Source organism: Schistocerca serialis, chromosome 3 (assembly GCF_023864345.2).
Source record: "Schistocerca serialis cubense isolate TAMUIC-IGC-003099 chromosome 3, iqSchSeri2.2, whole genome shotgun sequence".
In the NCBI taxonomy this organism is placed as follows: Eukaryota; Metazoa; Arthropoda; class Insecta; order Orthoptera; family Acrididae; genus Schistocerca; species Schistocerca serialis.
This window is the reverse complement of record NC_064640.1, coordinates 351,868,871-351,888,064: the sequence shown is the minus strand read 5'-3', so window position 1 is coordinate 351,888,064 and position 19,194 is coordinate 351,868,871. Positions and strand designations below refer to the sequence as shown.

Genomic DNA, 19,194 nt, shown 5'->3' with positions numbered 1-19,194 from the left:
GCATAACTTTCTCTATTCTGATAAAATATTTTTACAATCAGAATGTTCCTGGAAATAGAAACGAAACAAAACAATGTAACCAACAGACAAACAAAAATTTACCAGCCATTTCAAAACCCACGCTCTTTTTGAACCAACCTTTCTGATAGGTGATAAAAGTCACACTTTGCTTTGTTTCCTGTCTCTTCTATGAAGATAGCTCACAGTTTGTTTCTTTTCTGTCTCATGATGATTGCACTACACATTGAGAAAATGCACTAAATTGCTGTTAATAAAAACTCATAAAAGTAGTATAGTCATTCTGAACTGGAACTAATTCCTCCATTCATATCAAGTTAACATTTAATTTACAACTTAATTTTATTATCAATCAGAACACTTTATAAGAAACATAGTTAGGTTGCACTAAGTGATGTTGGAGATAAGCAGTTCCCAGACATGTCACTCACACTACTGCATATACTGCATGTGTGAAACTGATCTTTGAGTAAGGAATTGTAAGCTTACACTTACTGATGACTCTGCCAGAGTAGATTACAAATTGCATATGGAAAGAAGACATGATAACTAATGAAATGTATTCATTGCTGTGTGTTGCCAGTGACATGCTCTGCCGAGTATAGCAAATTCGAAAGCTATGAAAAATACTGACTTTGCTTATATATGGGAACAAACCATGTGCAGGGAAGAAAACATGCATGTAACAAAGTGTTACAGGCAATAATGAAATGGTACTTTAAATGCCATGCAATATACTTTACTAAGTAAAGAATAGATATCGTATGCAACAGCTAGTAATTTGAGCAGTAGGTATTACATTTCAGATGTGTGAAGGCAGTCTCTTTGAGGTCTCCATGATGTTCTCTTTCAACACGATATGGCAAGACCACATGTTGCTGGTGCTGTTGGGACCTTCCTCGATAGAGAGGATGGTCAACTTGTTCTCCAAATTGATCATGAGTTGAAAACATCCCATTATGAGTTGCCAAGGTAGTTGTATACCACCACATACCAGCCACTATGGTTAGTGATCTCTTGTGTAGAGCTGAATCAGTCTGGAATGATGCATCAATATCTATCATCCAGTCCGATATTCAGCCATGTTAACAAAATTGTTGCTGTTAGAGGTGGCAGCTCTGTGTACTAAATTTCACACCCTGTGGACCCTCAGTTCACTTACAGTTTTAATCATGTTTCATTAATATTACACTGTTTACACACAGTATGTAAAACTTCTTAATTTGTCACTCTCCCTGGTGCTGAAATTTTAATGGCCAAAAGCGCAGTTGTAGGAATGGCAGCAGCAGATAGAAAAGAAGAGTCACTCAACATATTACTTCTTCCCACATACATCTGGTGAAATATCTATGAAAATAAAATCAGAGAAATTTGTAATCTCATGGGGGCTTTCTGGAAGTTTTCTTTTCCGCTCATCATTTGTAAATGGCTCAGGAAAAATAAGAAAATGATAGCGATACACAAAGCACACTCCAGCATACATCATATGATGGCATGTGGTATAACAAAATGGTATAGATGTGTTTGTGGATGTAATCTACTGAGTCAGAGGGCAGGAGTCTAGAGGAATTTGTGTTTAATGTGGAAGAAATAGCCCCGTCTGCCAGTGTTTAGCCACTGAGAGGGCATGCGTGTTTTAATTTGTTAGAAGAAACTGCAGGCTGACAATAAATCAGGCAATGATAACATCACAGTGCTTTGTGTCAAGAAATCAGAGTAATATATAGTTTTAAAAAATTAAAAAACTAAAATAACAGATTTATGGGAGAGATTAAGAGCTGTATAGTAAAAGAAATTGATCTCTATACCCAAAGTGCAAAGGTGATATACTTACTGAACAACATATTCAAACTAATGCAAATAACTGATGCCCACAGCCCTACAGAAACCATTTATGTGCCTAATTCTGCAGATTTAATATCCTTTCTTTTCTGAACTCTTTGATGAACTTTTGTGGGAATCTGAAAAGTGTTATAGGTGATTACTCTATTTCTTCATGGACATGAAGTGTCTTCTTGTCACATTTACATTGACAAAATGTGCTAGTAGGCTTGAGCTGTTTGAGTGTGTAATTAATTTGTTTACCTTACCTTCTATATGCAGTGTATCATTTCAGTCCTCCAGATATTTGTATAATTCTGGTTAGTTGACATTATTATTTAGATTCTGCAGATGATGTGTGTAGTGATAAACAGGTTATCATCATAAATGCAGAACACATCTCAAACATTAATGTGACTTTATTGTATCATACTGCCACATTGTAACCAGAATCAAGTCTAATTCCAAAAGCAGGGTCACCGGGGAAGTACACCACATAGCAGTGAAAGTAGGTTTATTTCAAACACCAGTTTACAGCCAGAACAGAACTCCTTGATGGAGAATGGTGCTATTTACACAAATACCAAATATTCACGTGTAAGAACTTTCAAGAACCTCCCAGAAACAATAAATACTAAAGAACAAATAATTGCTGAGTGCTGGGTTTGAGCTGGGGATCTGCAGCGCCCCAACCAGCAACATTAAATGCTACATCTCACTGCATGCAGCTGGTCCAACATTGCTCCCTCTCCTCAAGTAATGGTGAATAATTGTTTCAGAAATTCTCATTGGAGCCAACTACAGCACCCTGGATCTTAATCTTGCTCATGGTCCTCTGTAAGTCAGCACTGGCATTCTGGTCATGTTGTCACAGTCTCTTCACTATGATGAGCATGGAAGAGAGCCCCTTGCATCAAAGCTGTGATTATCTAACAGGTATTCAGTTTCCTTGAACAAGAAGCCATCACTGTTGCTCTATTCCTCAGGACTGTAGTAAGGCTTCATAGAGAGGACATGGACAACATTTCTTCACTTCTGTGTTCTTTGTGAAAAGTCATAATCCTTGTCTTTGTATTTGATGTCCAGCAAGTGATAAAGCCCCACAGTAGTGTTTAAGTAACATATAGAATAGTCTAACTTCCTGCACAGGCATAAAAATCTTTATTAAGTCCCACTAGCCATTGCTTAGTGCTATAGCACTCTGTCTTTCTCCTGAGCATCCAGAGTATGTATGCAGGTGCGCTGTCTTGCTTCTTTGGTCATGATGATAGATGTTTCATTAGTCATTCTGAGTCAAATGGAAACAGGAACTGATGTCCATTGTTGTTTTGCTTCACAACTGTGGAGCAGAAAGAATAGTGTAAAGCCTGTAGTGTCATGCTCCACTGTATTGTATTTAAATATCACAACAGGCAGTATTGTATCCTAATCTCTCTATTCAGCATCAGCGTACATCTACAACACATCTACACCATATCTGCCAATGTCTTTTTAAAGCATTTTGTGGGGCAGTTAGTCTATGGGTGGTAGGTAGTTGTCCTCCTGTTAGTAATGTTGCATGTGAAATTACCTCTGATACTAGCCTCAACTGGAAAACTTTTCAGCAATCAGAAATCATCACATGGGGTGCTCCCTGCTTCAAAATGCTGTTTGCTACAAGGAACCTTGAATTTCTGGAGATTTGGCTCTCAGCACATCTTTAATGACAGCGTAGCAAGTGAGGTAATCAGTGCAGACTATTATCATTCAATTTCTGTTCATAATTTTTAGGTACCCCCAAGAGGTCAATTCCAGTTCAGTGGAATGGTGGTACTGCAGAGGGAATTGGTACTAGATGCCCTGTAGGTAATTGCAGCAAAAGCTTCCTTCTCTGGCATTCCTTACAGTGGCTAACACAATGTATAACAGATTGGTAGAGACTTGACTAGTGATACCTGCATCTGATCCTGTCTAGAGTCTTCATGACTGTCAGGTGACCAGATTTTGGAGCAATTTGGAAAAACTTCACAATAGCTGGACATAGATGTACATAGATGAGAAGGATGTAGATGAGCTGGAATGTTCAGCAACCATCGCTGCCCCATCAGATCATGGTTCCTCTTATATATTGTTCTGTTTATTAACTGGAATTGTCCTATGGTCAGTTCCTCATTCTTAAAGGGTTTTATGGTTTTCAGCAATACAGGATCTTCCCTCTGTTCACCAGCAATTTCATTTATCAGCAGTGACTGAGATTTCATCCATGCTACTGCATTCTGCCACAGGATTCCTTGAAAGACAGTTGGTCCCCTTGTGTTTGCATCTGTTTTTGTATTCCACTGTGATGTCATACTCCAGAAGTCTCAGTGCTAATCTTGCCAGTGGATGCGGTATATCCTTCATGCTAGTCATCCAGCATAGACAATGGTGGTCTGTCAAAGTGATGATTGAGGTTTGCAAAATAAATATCACCAGATCTTCTTGATGACCCAAAAATGAAAGGCACTCTTTATTGAGTTATAGAGTAGTTCCTCTCAGACTTGGAGTGTACCGTGCAAGCAAAAGCCATCTACTATTTAGCACCTACCTGAACTTCTACTAGAATAGTACTTAACCCATAACTGACAGCATCAGTCTGAAGTTCCATCTCAGCATTCTCTTCATACAATGCTATGTCTGGAGAAGATGTTATTGCCTCTTTAAGGACAAGGAAAGATCTTTCTTGCACCACTTTCCAGGAAAAGGTGGTGCTTCCCTGCAGTGGTTCTTGGGAGGGATGTTCCTTGGTACGGAACCTTTATAAAATGCCAGCAGTAGGAGTAGATTTTGAGAAAGCTTCTTATATAACAAATATGTTGAGGAAATAGAAAATCTGTGACTGTTCTTATTTTCTCTGGATTGAGATGAAGTCCACTGTCATTCTCTTGGTGTCCCATGATTTTTATTTCTTGAGTGGTGAAGAGGCACTTCTTCAGGTTCAAGTAGAGGCCAGCAGTCTATACACACTTTATCATGGTCTTCAGATGGCTTAGATGTTCTTCATATATCTTCAAAAATTGACAATGTCATCCAAATAGCAAAGAGACATAATCGATTTTAGGTGTCAAAGAAGGTTTTTTTGTATTACATTTGAAGATGGCTAGAGCATCATGTAGTCCAAATGTCATAACATTTAACTCATAGAAGCTGTCATTTGTCATGAAGGCAGTCTTGTTTCAGACAGCCTCAGTTTCATAGTATCCTGTCTGCATGTTTGTAGTTGAGAAATGCTTGGGTCTTTGAAACTGCCTTCACTATCATCAAAGTGCTGAAGTGAATAGATATTTTTTGTGATTCTATTCAGTCACCTGTAGTCGATTCAGAAATGCCAATGTGCCTTCCTTCTTCTTCACATATACCTCAGGAGAGGATCAAGGACTCTCTGAAAGTTCAGTGATAGCACCTTGTACCATCTTCTCCACTTCCTTCTGGACTACCTGTCATTTAGCTGGCAATGCCCTATACAATCACTGGTTAAATGCTGAATATTTCCCAGTGTTCATACAGTATTTTACCAAGTGCTGCTTGGTATGTGTTTTCTCCACTCCAGATTAGAAATCATTCAAAACCTGTCCCAGTATGGCTAACACCTGCATATGTTGTTCCTCGGTCAGGCCATTTTCTGTTGGCACTTCGATAAAAGTTGACTGATATTTGGATTTCTTTTCTGAGATGGAGTAGCTTTTTACAATTTACAAAAGCTTCAAGGTCTAACTGAGCATCTAGTTTGATGACTGGAAATCACCTTGTTAATGATGATGGGATAACATCACCTTCAGCTGCAAACAACTGCTCAGAGCAAACTTTATTGCATATGCTTGTCAAAATAGGTTTGCCAAAGTGGCACTCTGATCTTCCACAGTCTATGACTGCTTGTGATGACTGTAAGTAGTCCTATGCAAGAATAATATTATGACTGCATTCCGATAAAATGACAAATTCAAATGGCTGTGTTCTGTCATCGATTGTTATTTTTGCAATACATGTTTCTGTCAGCTGGACATATTAGTCATTTGCAACTTTCACATAATTTGTTGTTTCACAAAACACAGTATTCTTTAGTTTGTGATAATAAGCATTCAGCATTACAGAAAAAGAAGCTCCTGGGTTGACTAGAGCGAAGACTGGTTGGCTGTTGATGATGACATTAGTGAGAATTCCTGACATGTTGCTGACTCTCATCTGTCATGGATTTTCATCTATGGTGGTCTCACTTCAATAGGTGGTTGCCTCACTTAGTTTTCCTGAGTTTAGGAGCAAGACTAGAGGGTGGTGCCTCTGTACAATGATGGAATGATTGTGCCATGTTGGGAAGCAACCGCATCCAAGGTAAGGCAGTGGTGTTCAATCCAGAGGTCTTCTTCTGTGGGGTGCTATACTTGGTGGAAGAGTTGGTTAAACCTTGTTAGGTCATGTGCTGGCTTGCCATTTGATGACTGTGGAAATTCAGACTTGGCAGAGTCCCTCCTTCCTGGTGCGTTCAACTGGCACCAGAGGTTGGTGCTAAAGTCTGATATACTGCTTCCCTCACACTCTATATTACTTCCTGATGTACAGGCTTAACTGTCAAAGCTGCTGTCTCTAGTTCATATGGTCCAACATTTCTGGTCATGGTATACTACTGAATCTCTCCTGTTACTATACGGCATATGGTGAACTTCCACAATTGCCATAGGAACCACATCTGGCAGGCAGTCATACCTCTTTTGTCCAACTATTTTCTGTTGCATTTCCTCAGTGTGCTAGAACTGCTTGATGATTTTTCTGTTGTTGTGACATACTTTACCAGAAGAGCTAGATACATGTCTTCTGTGACCACTTCCACGAAGTTTGACTGAGCGAGATGGCGCAGTGGTTAGCATACTGGACTCACATTCAGGAGGATGACGATTCAAACCTTCATGCAGGCATCCTGATTTATGTTTTCTGTGATTTCCTTAGAATGCAACAGGCAAATGCTGTGATGATTCCTTTGAAAGGGCATGGCGAATTTTGGTTCCCTCTCCTGAATCAACGAACTGACCAACCAACCAACCAACCAACCAACTAGGAAGGTTGAGATTTTGTCAGCTTCTGTCATACTAAAGTTCAAAATCTGTGTTAGGACCAAATCATCCTGTATGATTTCCCTAGGGTGTTGGGCTCTGTTTTCCAATTGTCCTTCGGCTAAGTGATCTTGCTATTGATTTTCACCAAAAGTGTTCTTCAGATTGGCTAGAAATTTGTCCCAGCAATTGAGCTTCACTTTTTTATTCTTGAACCACTGCTGGGATATGTCTTCCAGCTAAAGTGCACATTTGCCAAACACTTCATGTTATTTTCCCTGTAGCATTTAGTGACTCAATTGAATCCTTTCAACCACTTTGTTGGGTCCTCAACAGTGTTGTTGTGCAACAGACTTTCAGCTGTTTTGGAAATCATTGGTCTCCTGAATATACAGATGATGGGAGTGATGTACTGCTTGTATTCTGATTCCTGTCTGTATAGGTGATGACTTTTACATTCATTGATTGGAGCCACAATGATGTAGATGTTGTGAACTACCTGGCATCTCCACTAAACAATGTTACGTCATAACCTGAATCAAGTCCAAGTCTGAAATCAGGGTGATCAATGAAGTAGAAAACTTAGCACTGAAAGCACATTTATTATGAACACTGCTGTGCACCCATAAATGAACTGAACAGAACTGAGCTCATGGACAGAGAGAGCTGCTATTTATACAAATATAAGATATTTTTAGAAACTTCGAGAAATGTTAAATACTAAATGACAATTAATTGCTTGTGGTCAGGTTTTGACAGGTGAACTGCAGCACACTAGTCAGCAACTCTAACTACACCACACAAGATGCAGCACAGCTCATGGCAGTACTCTGTACCTTTGTTTTTGCAACATGAGTACTTAAAAGGGCTTGATAATTTCCCATTTTCCAGACGTATATCAGAATGTTGTGTGTCATTGCCATTTTATCTGAGAGAATGATTAATTTTAAATTACTGTGAAAACAATGAATAGAAGTGAATACAAAAATGAATGTAAATCATAAAACTAATGAATAAATTATAATATTTCATGACATTGTGTAAATGCTATAGATGACATAATATATACAAAGCACAAGCACGTATACAAAACACCAGATGTAAACTTGTCATCTTCAGCCAAACAGATCTGTGGTGGATGAACGCTGCATCCCTATTGACCACTCTATGATATATAACACCACTCAGTAAATAGCCACAACCACATGGTTTGAGAATGTGTAGTTGTTAAAGTGGTGAGAATATGGTCTTTAGATAACCCAATCAATAATTTAGCCAGTGCTTGGAATCTCTTCATATTTCAAATTTACACTGATAGGTATTTATATTCAGAGTTTGCATCATCTGCTGATCAGAATGAACAACAATCTGAAGTATGATCCCTGTGGATTTTTGTTTTCTGTCTAGTGTTTTTGTGTTCTGAACTATTGTGTGTGCTTTTTTGTGCGAATTTCTTGCTGTATCTTGTTGGTGACTGAAGAAATAAACAGCTATAAGATCATGCTCAGAAGTCCACCGATATGACTCCTGGACAATGACTATTTGCTTTGTAGCTGTAATACTGGAAGATAAAAATAGTTGTTCCACGCTTATTACCAAGTGAGGTGGCCCAGTGGTTAGCGCACTGGACTTTCATTTGGGAGAATGATGGTTCAATCCCGCGTCCGGCCATCCTGATTTAGGTTTTCCGTGATTGCCCTAAATCGTTCCAGGCTAATGCCGGGATGGTTCCTTTGAAAGGGCACGGCCGACTTTCTTCCTTATTCTTCCCTAATCTGATTAGACTGATGACATCACTGGTTGGTCTCCTCCCCCAAAAACAACCCAACCCAGCCCTCCATGCTTATTCCCAAAATTTGGCGGAAGAGTCTCATGGGTTTTCCAGTAAGTTTATGCATTTCCTCTCATCTGCTTACAGTTCATCCCCCTCTTTACTCCACATGTATTTCTTTCATGTCTGTCAGCTTACTGCCACGAATATAGTTAAAAAATTTAATGTAATCAAATCTGAACTCTGTCATTCACCTCCTGAATATAAGCTGTTAAAATACATTATATATAGTGAAATTACACTGAGGAGCCAACACTTTAGGACCACCTGCTTAGATGCATGTTGGTCCACATCTGGACTGCAATACAGAAGTGGTTCTACATTCCATGGATTCAGGAAGTCTATGGGAGACTTCCAAAGGTATTTGAAACCTGATGTCTATGCACTGTACAGGCAATTCTCATAAATTACAAGCTAATTGTTTGTGGACATGGAGCTGGTGTCCAGTAATGTGCTATATATGTTCCTTCAGGGTCAGATTAGGCACATTTGGTGCTCAAGACATCTTCATCAGTTCACTGTTGTGCTCCTTAAACTACTGTAGCACCATGTTGGCCTTGTGACACAGTTATATTGCTGGAAGATGCCATCATCTTCGGGGAATGTTCATATTGTCCGCAGCTGTCATGGTGCTTTCAATTACTACCACATGTCCCATGGAAGACCAAATGAACATCCCCCATAACATAGTACTACACTCACTGGCTTTCATCTGTGGCATGGTAATGTTTTGAGGAGCCATTCACCTGGATGATGACATATTTTGTCATGACTGTTGACTTGATGTAACAAGAGAATAATTGATCAGAGTAGGCAACATGTTTGGATTGATGCATGGCCTAGTCTTGATGATCCCATGCTCACTGCAATTGTAATTGACAATGCTGTTGGCTCAACATGAAAACACGTTGATGTCATCTGCTGTGAAGCTCCATGTTCAACAAAGTGCAATATACAGTATTCTCTGAAACACTTTTGCCTGCAACTATTTGCATATCTTACATGAGAACTTCATGAAACATTCACTGAATCTCTGTATATGAAGTTATGCTTGGTATAATTTATGTGTGGAGGAGTTTTCAAAATATTTGGTAGAAGAGAGTGAGTTACTTCTCACTCCATGTTTCTGTTTGGCTCCTTACTGCAGGAAGGTAGCTGACCAGTAATAGTAGCAATAATTCATGTCAACAATTTATACCATATATACGCAGGAAAAATAAAAATTGTATCAAGGCTTCGAATAGTTTCCTTGTTCCACACTTGACAAATTCTGCTAGGATTCCTTCTGTACCTGCACCCCAGCCATTTTTTAAATTTATGCACAGCAATTTCAATGTTTGTCTCTGTCTCTCTAATTAATATTTGTGTCTGTGAAATAGTTTTGTAATCAGCCCCATTTTTTGTCATTAATTTCTTGCAGTGGTCTACCCACTGTTTTTCTAGATATTAATTGTATACTGGTGTGATTCTTCTCATGTGACTGAACTCTTTCAATAAATTTCCATACTTCTGAACATTTTCCCCCTCTGAATGTGTATTAATGTTGGTGCCTACTCTATCCCACATTCGTCTCTTTGTGGTTGAAATTGCTTGCCATTCCATACTCGTCAGTTCCATAGAACCTAGTTTCCTTTATTTTCCTCAGTTTTACTAGTAACCATTTTTGATAATATATCAGCAGTGCTTCTGTTTCTTTATTCTATCACAGTTTCTTACTTGGACTTCTACTCTTTTGCCACCATTAGAACACCACTTCATCTACAGATTTATGTGTTTCACCAAGCTTCTGATGGAGTCTCTGTTGATAGAGTAATAGTGTGCTATCATGCACCAGACTGTATATATCCTAAAACTTACTTGTAATTTCTTCAGTTCTTCCTGTGTTTGTATACTTCTCTGCTGCTGATGCTTTTAAGGAAATGCTATTTTAGCTTTAACTAAGCCATGGTCTGAGCCACATATAACATCTCTGTATGCTCTTAAATTATTAACCTGCATACTCATGATCTGTTTCATTTTCATGTGCTCAGTAATGGATTTCTGATTTCTCGTGTGTTGCACTGTGTACACATGTGGATTTCTTTGCAAGTATAGAGAGCATTAAGTATTTTAAGATAAGTACTTTGATGTATTTCTGTTAGCCTTTCTCCATAGTCATTCAAATTTACTTCTCCATGGGGTTCCACTATTTTGCTCTTTGTTTTTCAACCCCTTCTACTATTAGAATCATAAGGATGGTAAATTCTGTAGTCTTACCTATTTTAGCCACTTCCTTGTTAATCATTCCAAAGAACTTGTCTTTATTAGTGTTTAGTTCATCATCATACATTGCATACAAATTCAAGATTTTCACGTGAGTTTGTAATAAATTCATATTAAACCTCAAATATTATACCAATCTCTAACCCTTCCATAGCTCTACTTCATCAATTCTACTACCATATAGATGTTTGGCCAGTAAAATGGTTAAAAGCAACACAACAGCAAAATTATAAATCCTTTATTGAAGGAAGGTTAAAGACAAATATATTTCAAGATTTTCATGGTCTTTCCTTTTGCAATAAACCACAAAAACTCACACCACACAGGTTCACAAACAAAAGGGCATTGATACATACTTTTCACACAGCAGGAAAACTATGGAATAAGTACTCAAAAGAAAATCACATCAGCTGTTTGTACAATAATCTATGTGATCACATGTCAAGAGTATTGAATACAAACAATAGTTACACGAACAACAGAACAAGAAAAATATTAGCTCAGTTTATCTAATGGATGAAAAAAACTTGACAGAAATTGTGAAAACACTGATAGTACACATATGCAATGAAATAACCAGAATAGCCAAGATAAAAATGAATACAACATCCAAAAGTGGTACAAAAAATAAATCAAAGTGCCTTTGATTGAAGCATATGGCTATCTATCTCAAATGGCCTCTTGACTACAATTGTTGCATTGAGTAACTGTACAAAATCAACTTCAAAGGAAAAACCCTCATCCCAACAATGTGAATTTCTTCAGGATTTATGAGCTCTGCTGATGGCACATGTTGCACACAATCTTGTGATGCTCCCCACACACAGGTGCATCTCACATTAAACAGTTGCTTTTTGTCATTCCTCTCAGCTTATGATTGCAGTCTCTGCAAATGCGAAGTTTCTTAGGTTGAGAGGGCTGGGTTGGGATGTGGGTCTATGACCTGCATTGGGAATTGCTGGAGGAGGGGTGGAGTTCCTCTTCCTTTTGTTTCAGGCACTATTCAGAGATGGCTGTAACCTCAACATGTTTTCTATTCTTTGCTTCATGTAATGATGTTGTCCTACAGTATCTTTTCTTTCAGTGAGTCATTTGTGCATCAGAGCATCTGCAAGGGAGAATATGAAATTTAGCCAAGGCAGGAAATTCCAGGCCATTTCTGTTTCAGACAGTAGCTTGCATTTGGGTGGCACCAAGATCTATTGGAAGGAAGCTGCTGAAGCACTCTTCTTTCTTGAACCATTCTTGTTTCTTGTGTTCTGCACATTTTTCAGGCCAGTATTTGTGGGACAAATAGTTGACTGTTTTGTCTTCTTCTCATTCTTCCCAACAGAGGCTTCCTTCTCAATTTGGGTCACCATGGCCTTTAGTGTTTCTTCATCCCAATCTGATGCAGAGTAGATAGTGTCATTGCAAATGATATCTTCTCCTTTGATGTTATCTTCATCAGAATCACCAGATGATAACATGTCAAGATCTGATTCCATTGCATCCATAACTCTCAGGTTTCAGTAATTCATCAGGACATAAAAAGAAAATGACAGTTATGGAACCAAACATTCTTTTTGACAAATATCCAATCAGATAACTACTGCAAATTGTTTGCTCATTACTAAACATTTGTTAAATCGAAGAGTCAATTTTGTTCTCAAATACTACACATTAGTCATTTTGATGAATCAACATTTACGTGCATACATATACTGTTGTCAATTCTGCACTTTAACTCCAGGAGGAAATATGTTTACCTGATGGAAGAGTGGCATAGGTCAATTCCACTGCTGGTATCACAGAGCCAGCTACAGACCTGCCAGGCACTGCTGCAAGGACAGCATGCCCCTCCTGTCCACAACAAGAAGGGGGATTTGAAGGGAAATGTGTTCGTCGAATCAACTACCGATAGTATACTATGGTTAATTTGTACGATATTTCCATTTACAGCTTTTAAGTGTGCTACTTTATGTTTGCTTTGTACTGATTATGAGAGATACACCACTTTTTGCTCTTTGGTCTTTTGCCATCCTTGTAAAAAATTTTATATAATTGTTAAACATTTCTAAGCCTGCTCCTCTTTTCTTTCTTCCAGCCAACACAACAATGTCCATCATGAGGCTGCCTAATTTGTATGTAATTTCTAACACCTTCTCCTTCATTTGTTGCATATTCCAGTTCTGATGTTTGTGCTCCTTTCCTGAACCTGCTTTTGCTTACCAAGTGGTCCATCTAAACTTCCAAGGGCTTTTTGTTAACACTGAAACTTTTACAAGGCACAGGGTGCTGTCCTGACACATCAACCCCCTACCAGGACTACCACATGATTTTGGTTAAAGTTGTCTTTCTCATGTTGTTTTTCTAGAATTTGGAGACCAAACTTCCTATTTTCCTTGTTCTTTCACTGCTCAGAAAGTTTCCTGAGCATTGTTGACTATTTCTTGTAGATAATTCCTTTACTTTATCCACTATTGGGACAAATGGTCCTCATTCACCTTAAAAATCACTGAATACCTTCACCTTTAACCCTGGTACTACCAGCCAGGCCAGCTGGACCAATGTTTCTTTGAGAGCTGTTACTCCTCTACCACTCATCTTTATTCTGGCTTTTGACAGGCATAGCCTGGTTTCCCAATGTAATGAAATTAAGCTGGAATGACCAATGTTATTGTGTAGAATACTGTAGAAAAATCACTGTGTCTAGTGATCGCTGATGGCTGTTACCATTTTCCTCACCAGTTTCATAGAAAGTATTGAACAGATAACAGTGAATGAACTAGCACACTTCAATTTTAGATCTTACAGTTTTCAGAAAAATGTGAGATATTTACTGTAAGTTTGTTCATTTTTATATTACTGGTTACTTATAGGAAAATTGAGACATGTCAAAGTTACAGGTAGCTGATTTGTTACAATATTTTTAATAAATCATTGATTGTGCTACATCTTGAAATTTTCAGAAATATTACGTATTTGCATATCTTACATGAGAACTTCATGAAACATTCACTGAATCTCTGTGTATGAAGTTATGCTTGGTATAATTTATGTGTGGAGGAGTTTTCAAAATATTTGGTAGAAGAGAGTGAGTTACTTCTCACTCCATGTTTCTGTTTGGCTCCTTACTGCAGGAAGGCAGCTGACCAGTAACAGTAGCAATGATTCATGTCAACAATTTATACCATATATATGCAGGAAAAATAAAAATCGTATAAAGCTAAGGAGGTGGTGCAGGCACCATTTTAATATTAACATTTGTACATATTTCTCTTTGTGTGGGTAAAAATACACTCCATGTAATCTAATTTGAAGTTCAGTGTGCTTTCATTGTGGATCTGTACATGAATATGAGAGCTAAAAACATTTTACTTTGCTCACTACATTTCATAATTGTTACACTAAAACTAATATCACAGTCATTATCTTGGTGCATGATTGAATTCTAAAAAAGGAATTTTCTATTAAATTAAACTTTCTGTGTATGTAATCTTCTGACAGCTCAACAATGAATATCTCTTTAAAAATAATTAAATGATGTGGTAAAATATTTTAAGTAGACTTGTTTTAAATTGTAATAAAGTTTTGCCCACTACCTCCTCTTCTGATACAGTATTCAGTGTGTTCTCACAGTATAATATACCCTTTTAAAATAAAATTGGAAGTAATTTTGTAATGTGTTCTGATAAACTATGATTTCAGTACTATAGTTTTTAACAATGTTATTAATAGTAGTGTCATGACTTCAGCCTTCAGATAACTGATAGTAATTGAACTATAATCAGAAATAACCCCTATATGAAATGCAGAAGAGCTCATTTAAATTTCTAACATGTAGTTCAGCTGAAGGAACTATTGCAATGGGAAAATCTAAATTATCAGTCACCATTTAGCTAGTGCAGCAGAGTAGTCAGTATAAAAAAGAGAAGTTTTATATGCTAGACTAGATTTTTGAATTCTACATTCAGGAAAAGGACATATGAATGTAAATTCACCATAATGGCAGCCTCATCTCCAAATTCTCTATATAATATTTTAAGTAGAAAAGTCAGCTACATTACTTATATTCATCAATGACACTTTCCTCTGTTAACTGAATGATACTGTTTCCTTTCTTCTCTCTGTAACTATTCCATTATGGATTACTTTGTATCAAGAAGAAGATGTTCTTTTAATAATATTTATGTTCATTGCAGAGTTTTAATGAGAAATTTTTGTTGTATACAGACAACAACATTGATTGGTCTCCTGAAGACAGCAAGACTCTTGCGGTTGGTGAGAGTTGCTCGGAAGATTGATCGTTACTCAGAATATGGTGCTGCCGTCCTTCTGCTGCTTATGGCTACTTTTGCTCTTATTGCTCACTGGCTTGCATGTATATGGTCAGTATCAGGATCATTAAAGAAGCTTAAAATAATGAAATTTCATGTATTGGATTATTTACAGCATGTCATGCAAATGGAGATAATGCACTAAGATCTTGCTATATAAATAAGTTACAAATAATGTTTTCTCACATCAAATGGGAATATTTAATCTGCTATCATGTAACATAACAAGGATTTAAGGTCAAAATCTGATAGCTTTGTCAAAGGAACTGTGTTGGCACTAATAGTTACTAACATAGCAAGTGTTAACCTATTTTTTAAAATTGTATCCCAATACCTTAAATTTCATAGCTACTTCAGTCTAACATCGTGCACTAGTGACTAATTTTGAACAAAATATTACATATTCATGTGTGATTGTTGAAAGAATGACAGGCACACCAAACTGACCAGCAAAAAAAAAAAAAAAACATTCTTAGTAGAAATGTTATAAAGAGGTGACAGTATTGCTTTGTCAGTGTGGAAGGCACGATGGCTGTATGCAATCTCTGATAGAAATACTGATTAATTTTTATGACCCTGTTGCCATCAATAACTGCTGTTAAATTGAATATCACAGGTGATTAATTTGAGGTTCCTTTAATTATAGTACACGTAAAACACCCAGTAATCAAATTCTGTTATCCCCTACATATCACATAAACAACATAGAAAATATATTTAAAATGCATAGAGAAATAGTGAGTTAGGGAGAGAGAGAGAGAGAGAGAGAGAGAGAGAGAGAGAGAGAGAGAGAGAGAGAGAGATACTCTCTTGTTACCACAACAAATGTCGTAGTTCAATGTGCAACATTACTGGGATGTCAGAGGCAGAGTCATCTGTTGAGAAAGGAGTCATGTCATCTGCCAACTTTGCTGCAGTCACTGCATGGCTTTTTATGTTGGTTTGACAACCAACCAGCTGTCCATCTGAATGAATGGCCATGGCAAACTGTATCCAAGAACAAGCCTTCACTCCCATTACGCTCCAGCCTTCACTCTGCACTAACCCAGTGTCCCCACACCCTCCACCCAACAGTTTACCCTTCTACTGTCCTGTCACCCCGTCTTAATCCACACTCGACATCACCTTCATCATATGCTGCACCTCGCTGTCCCTGGTACCCGTGTATCACTTGCCTAGCCCACTCACCTGTCACCATTCCCTATTGCATTCCTAGCCAGCAAACCTGCTGTCTGTCTCCAAGCTGCTAGCTACCCATCTCCAACCCCCCTTCATGCCTCACACCTGTCTCCCCCTCTCCCCACTTCTCTTGACACAACCGCCAACCCACCCTAGTCCACCTGCTGAAATGCAATCCCAAATTGCACGTGAGTTGTGTGTGCTTTCTATGAATCAGTGCTGCTGCTATTCAATGAGTGGTTTTTATTACTCCTAAATTAATTACTGGGATTTAATTATATCTGGTACAGTCCTTCAGTGTGACACTCAAAGGCAAGACACATGATACTGTACTCTCTCAACAGTGTGAAATGTTGGGTGTCCAACACATGGATACTCCAACCACAAGAAAATGCAAACTGTAAGATTTTAACACTTGAAGGGTGTGCTATGGATACTACAGTTCAGAGAAAACTGATGCTTATTGAAACAGAGGCAGTGGGAAATGATATGTTAACAAAAGGGGGTACTGTTAAACAACATAAGTTATGACAGCTGATAAATGGGTTAGAGTAAGCAAATCATTCACAAATTCATTGTAGGATAATAACAGCCAGTCAGGAATTACAACATGCAGAACCACATCCTCACTATAAGATACAGAAGATGAAACCACACCTGTGTTCCTCTGCTCAATGTTTTTCACTGAGCACAGAGTTTAGCACAGCTGCAGAAACTCTACCCATAGAAACTCCAAGCACAGCAAAATGTCCCTTGTACTGATGATTTGCAATACTTGCAGATGACAGAGAACTTTTAAATCATAAGTTACATGATGTGATGTATCCAGTTCACCAATAAATTAGGCTACTGTTCAGACAGGTGCTGAATCTATTCTCATTTGGGAAATGGTTCCATGGTAGGAAATTGGGACTTTGATGTGCATGATGTTGTCTCTCGCTTGTCAAAAATAAAATTAAGCCTACTGTCCAGTTATATGTAACCATTTGTTTTCATTCAGTTCTTTGAACAGAGGGCACCACACTGTGACTCACTAGTTCTGTCAGAGAGGTTTGAGGAACATTAAATGGACATGAAGGTGTTTAAGAGCACTCACCCCTCCCCCCCTCCCCCAAGTCACCTGACCTGTATTATACTGGACACATCTTGAATGTCGAGTATCACAATGGCTCTTCAAAATGTTTGATGACTTGCGGAGTTTGTGTCATAATGCATTGTGACCATGTGTAGTACATGCTACTTGGAAGTGTCTAATTTAGTTACTCAAAAATATACTAGACAGATTATTCACTGTGCTTACAGTCAAGTTGCTTAAGCTTTAACCAAGTATCAGCAGTGTAGTTATTATCCAAAATTATATAAAATAATCAGGATATTGTGCAATGTCACCTATAAGTACCAGTTCATTAAACTAACATATCATGTTTTGTGAGTGAATATGTGATACTTGGATTTTATCCCACTATTATATGTGAGTACTGTCTTTGTTTAAAATGGAATGGTATTACTTGGAGATTCAATATAATTTTTTATTGATTGATTTCTTCTATGAAACAAAAATTCTGTAAAATTAGAGAAACTTCAGTAAAAAAAGAGTCCCTGGGTTGCAACCAAATATCTTTTTGTAGAACAACATTACCTCAAATCCATTTGATGTTTTATGTTATAAAATAAATATCAGAAATACTTGATAGTCAGATCCAATTTTTTGCATGTAGGACGGGACTTTTAAAAATAAAAAAGTCAAGAATATTTCAGGATCTAACTTAAGAAATCTATCTCAGATGATGTGGATATTATTCATTCTGTAATCCTGAATGGCTGAACAATATTTTCTGAAAGACAACATAAAATCTGCATCTGCATAATACTTAAGCAGTGTAAAATAAGAATACCCTTCTTTAAATCATTCAAGGCAAATTATGGAATGGATGGGTTGAGTTGCTAAAGTAATGACAAGCTAAATCCTCTATAATCATATTCAAAAGTAAGCTGCTGATTTGTCTATAGGGTTCACTCTGTTGGCAGTACTTTAAGCCCCAGAGAAATAATAGTTTTTAACATTAAAGGTATTATGGAGAGATAAGCTGTATTAGTTAATATTGCTATGAAAAGTGTAGCTGGTATTTTTACACAGTTGATTTCATCAGTAAAAAGTGAGTGTGAAAATGTCATCCAGTTAACTGTTTGCATTTGCCTTCCTTTATGAGCATGGATTTTTAATACAAATACTAGAGGATTGCTGCTGCTGTTATAGCACAGTAACGTTTTACATTTTTCTGTAAACTGCAATTTCAGCAAGCACTCATATTTTGGTTCTCCTGAACTGTACAACTGTGCACAGATGATAATTGTGAATTAGGTTTATTGCCACATCTCCTTCAATATATTGTCTTGCTTGTATTAAATTTTTAGAATAAGTCTATCATATTGAGACATAACATAAAATACTTGAAATCGCCTGTCATAAAGCATCCAAATAGTACCATGATACACCAGCAAAATTTCTTTTTACTGCTAAATCCCCTTACTTGAGGATACATGTCTGTAGGAGGCTTCCCACCTGTTGCAGCACGTTTTTAATAATACTGCTCTTTCTATGTGTAATAACATCAGTCAAGTTTATATCACTGAAGTAATGGATCATTTGATGTAGGAAAACACAAGATCTTTCGATACAACAACTAAAACAAGAGTTTTA

At 37.5% G+C, this 19,194-nt stretch overlaps 1 protein-coding gene across 1 annotated transcript in view; it reads left to right on the top strand.

The window, feature by feature from the left end:
• LOC126470159 (potassium voltage-gated channel subfamily H member 2) overlaps window positions 1-19,194 on the top strand; it is a 670,689-nt gene that overhangs the window by 293,754 nt on the left and 357,741 nt on the right. Inside the window, exon 4 of the mRNA XM_050097782.1 lies at window positions 15,211-15,365. Coding sequence (XP_049953739.1) covers window positions 15,211-15,365 — 155 coding nt within the window. The remainder of the gene's footprint in view (window positions 1-15,210; window positions 15,366-19,194) is intronic.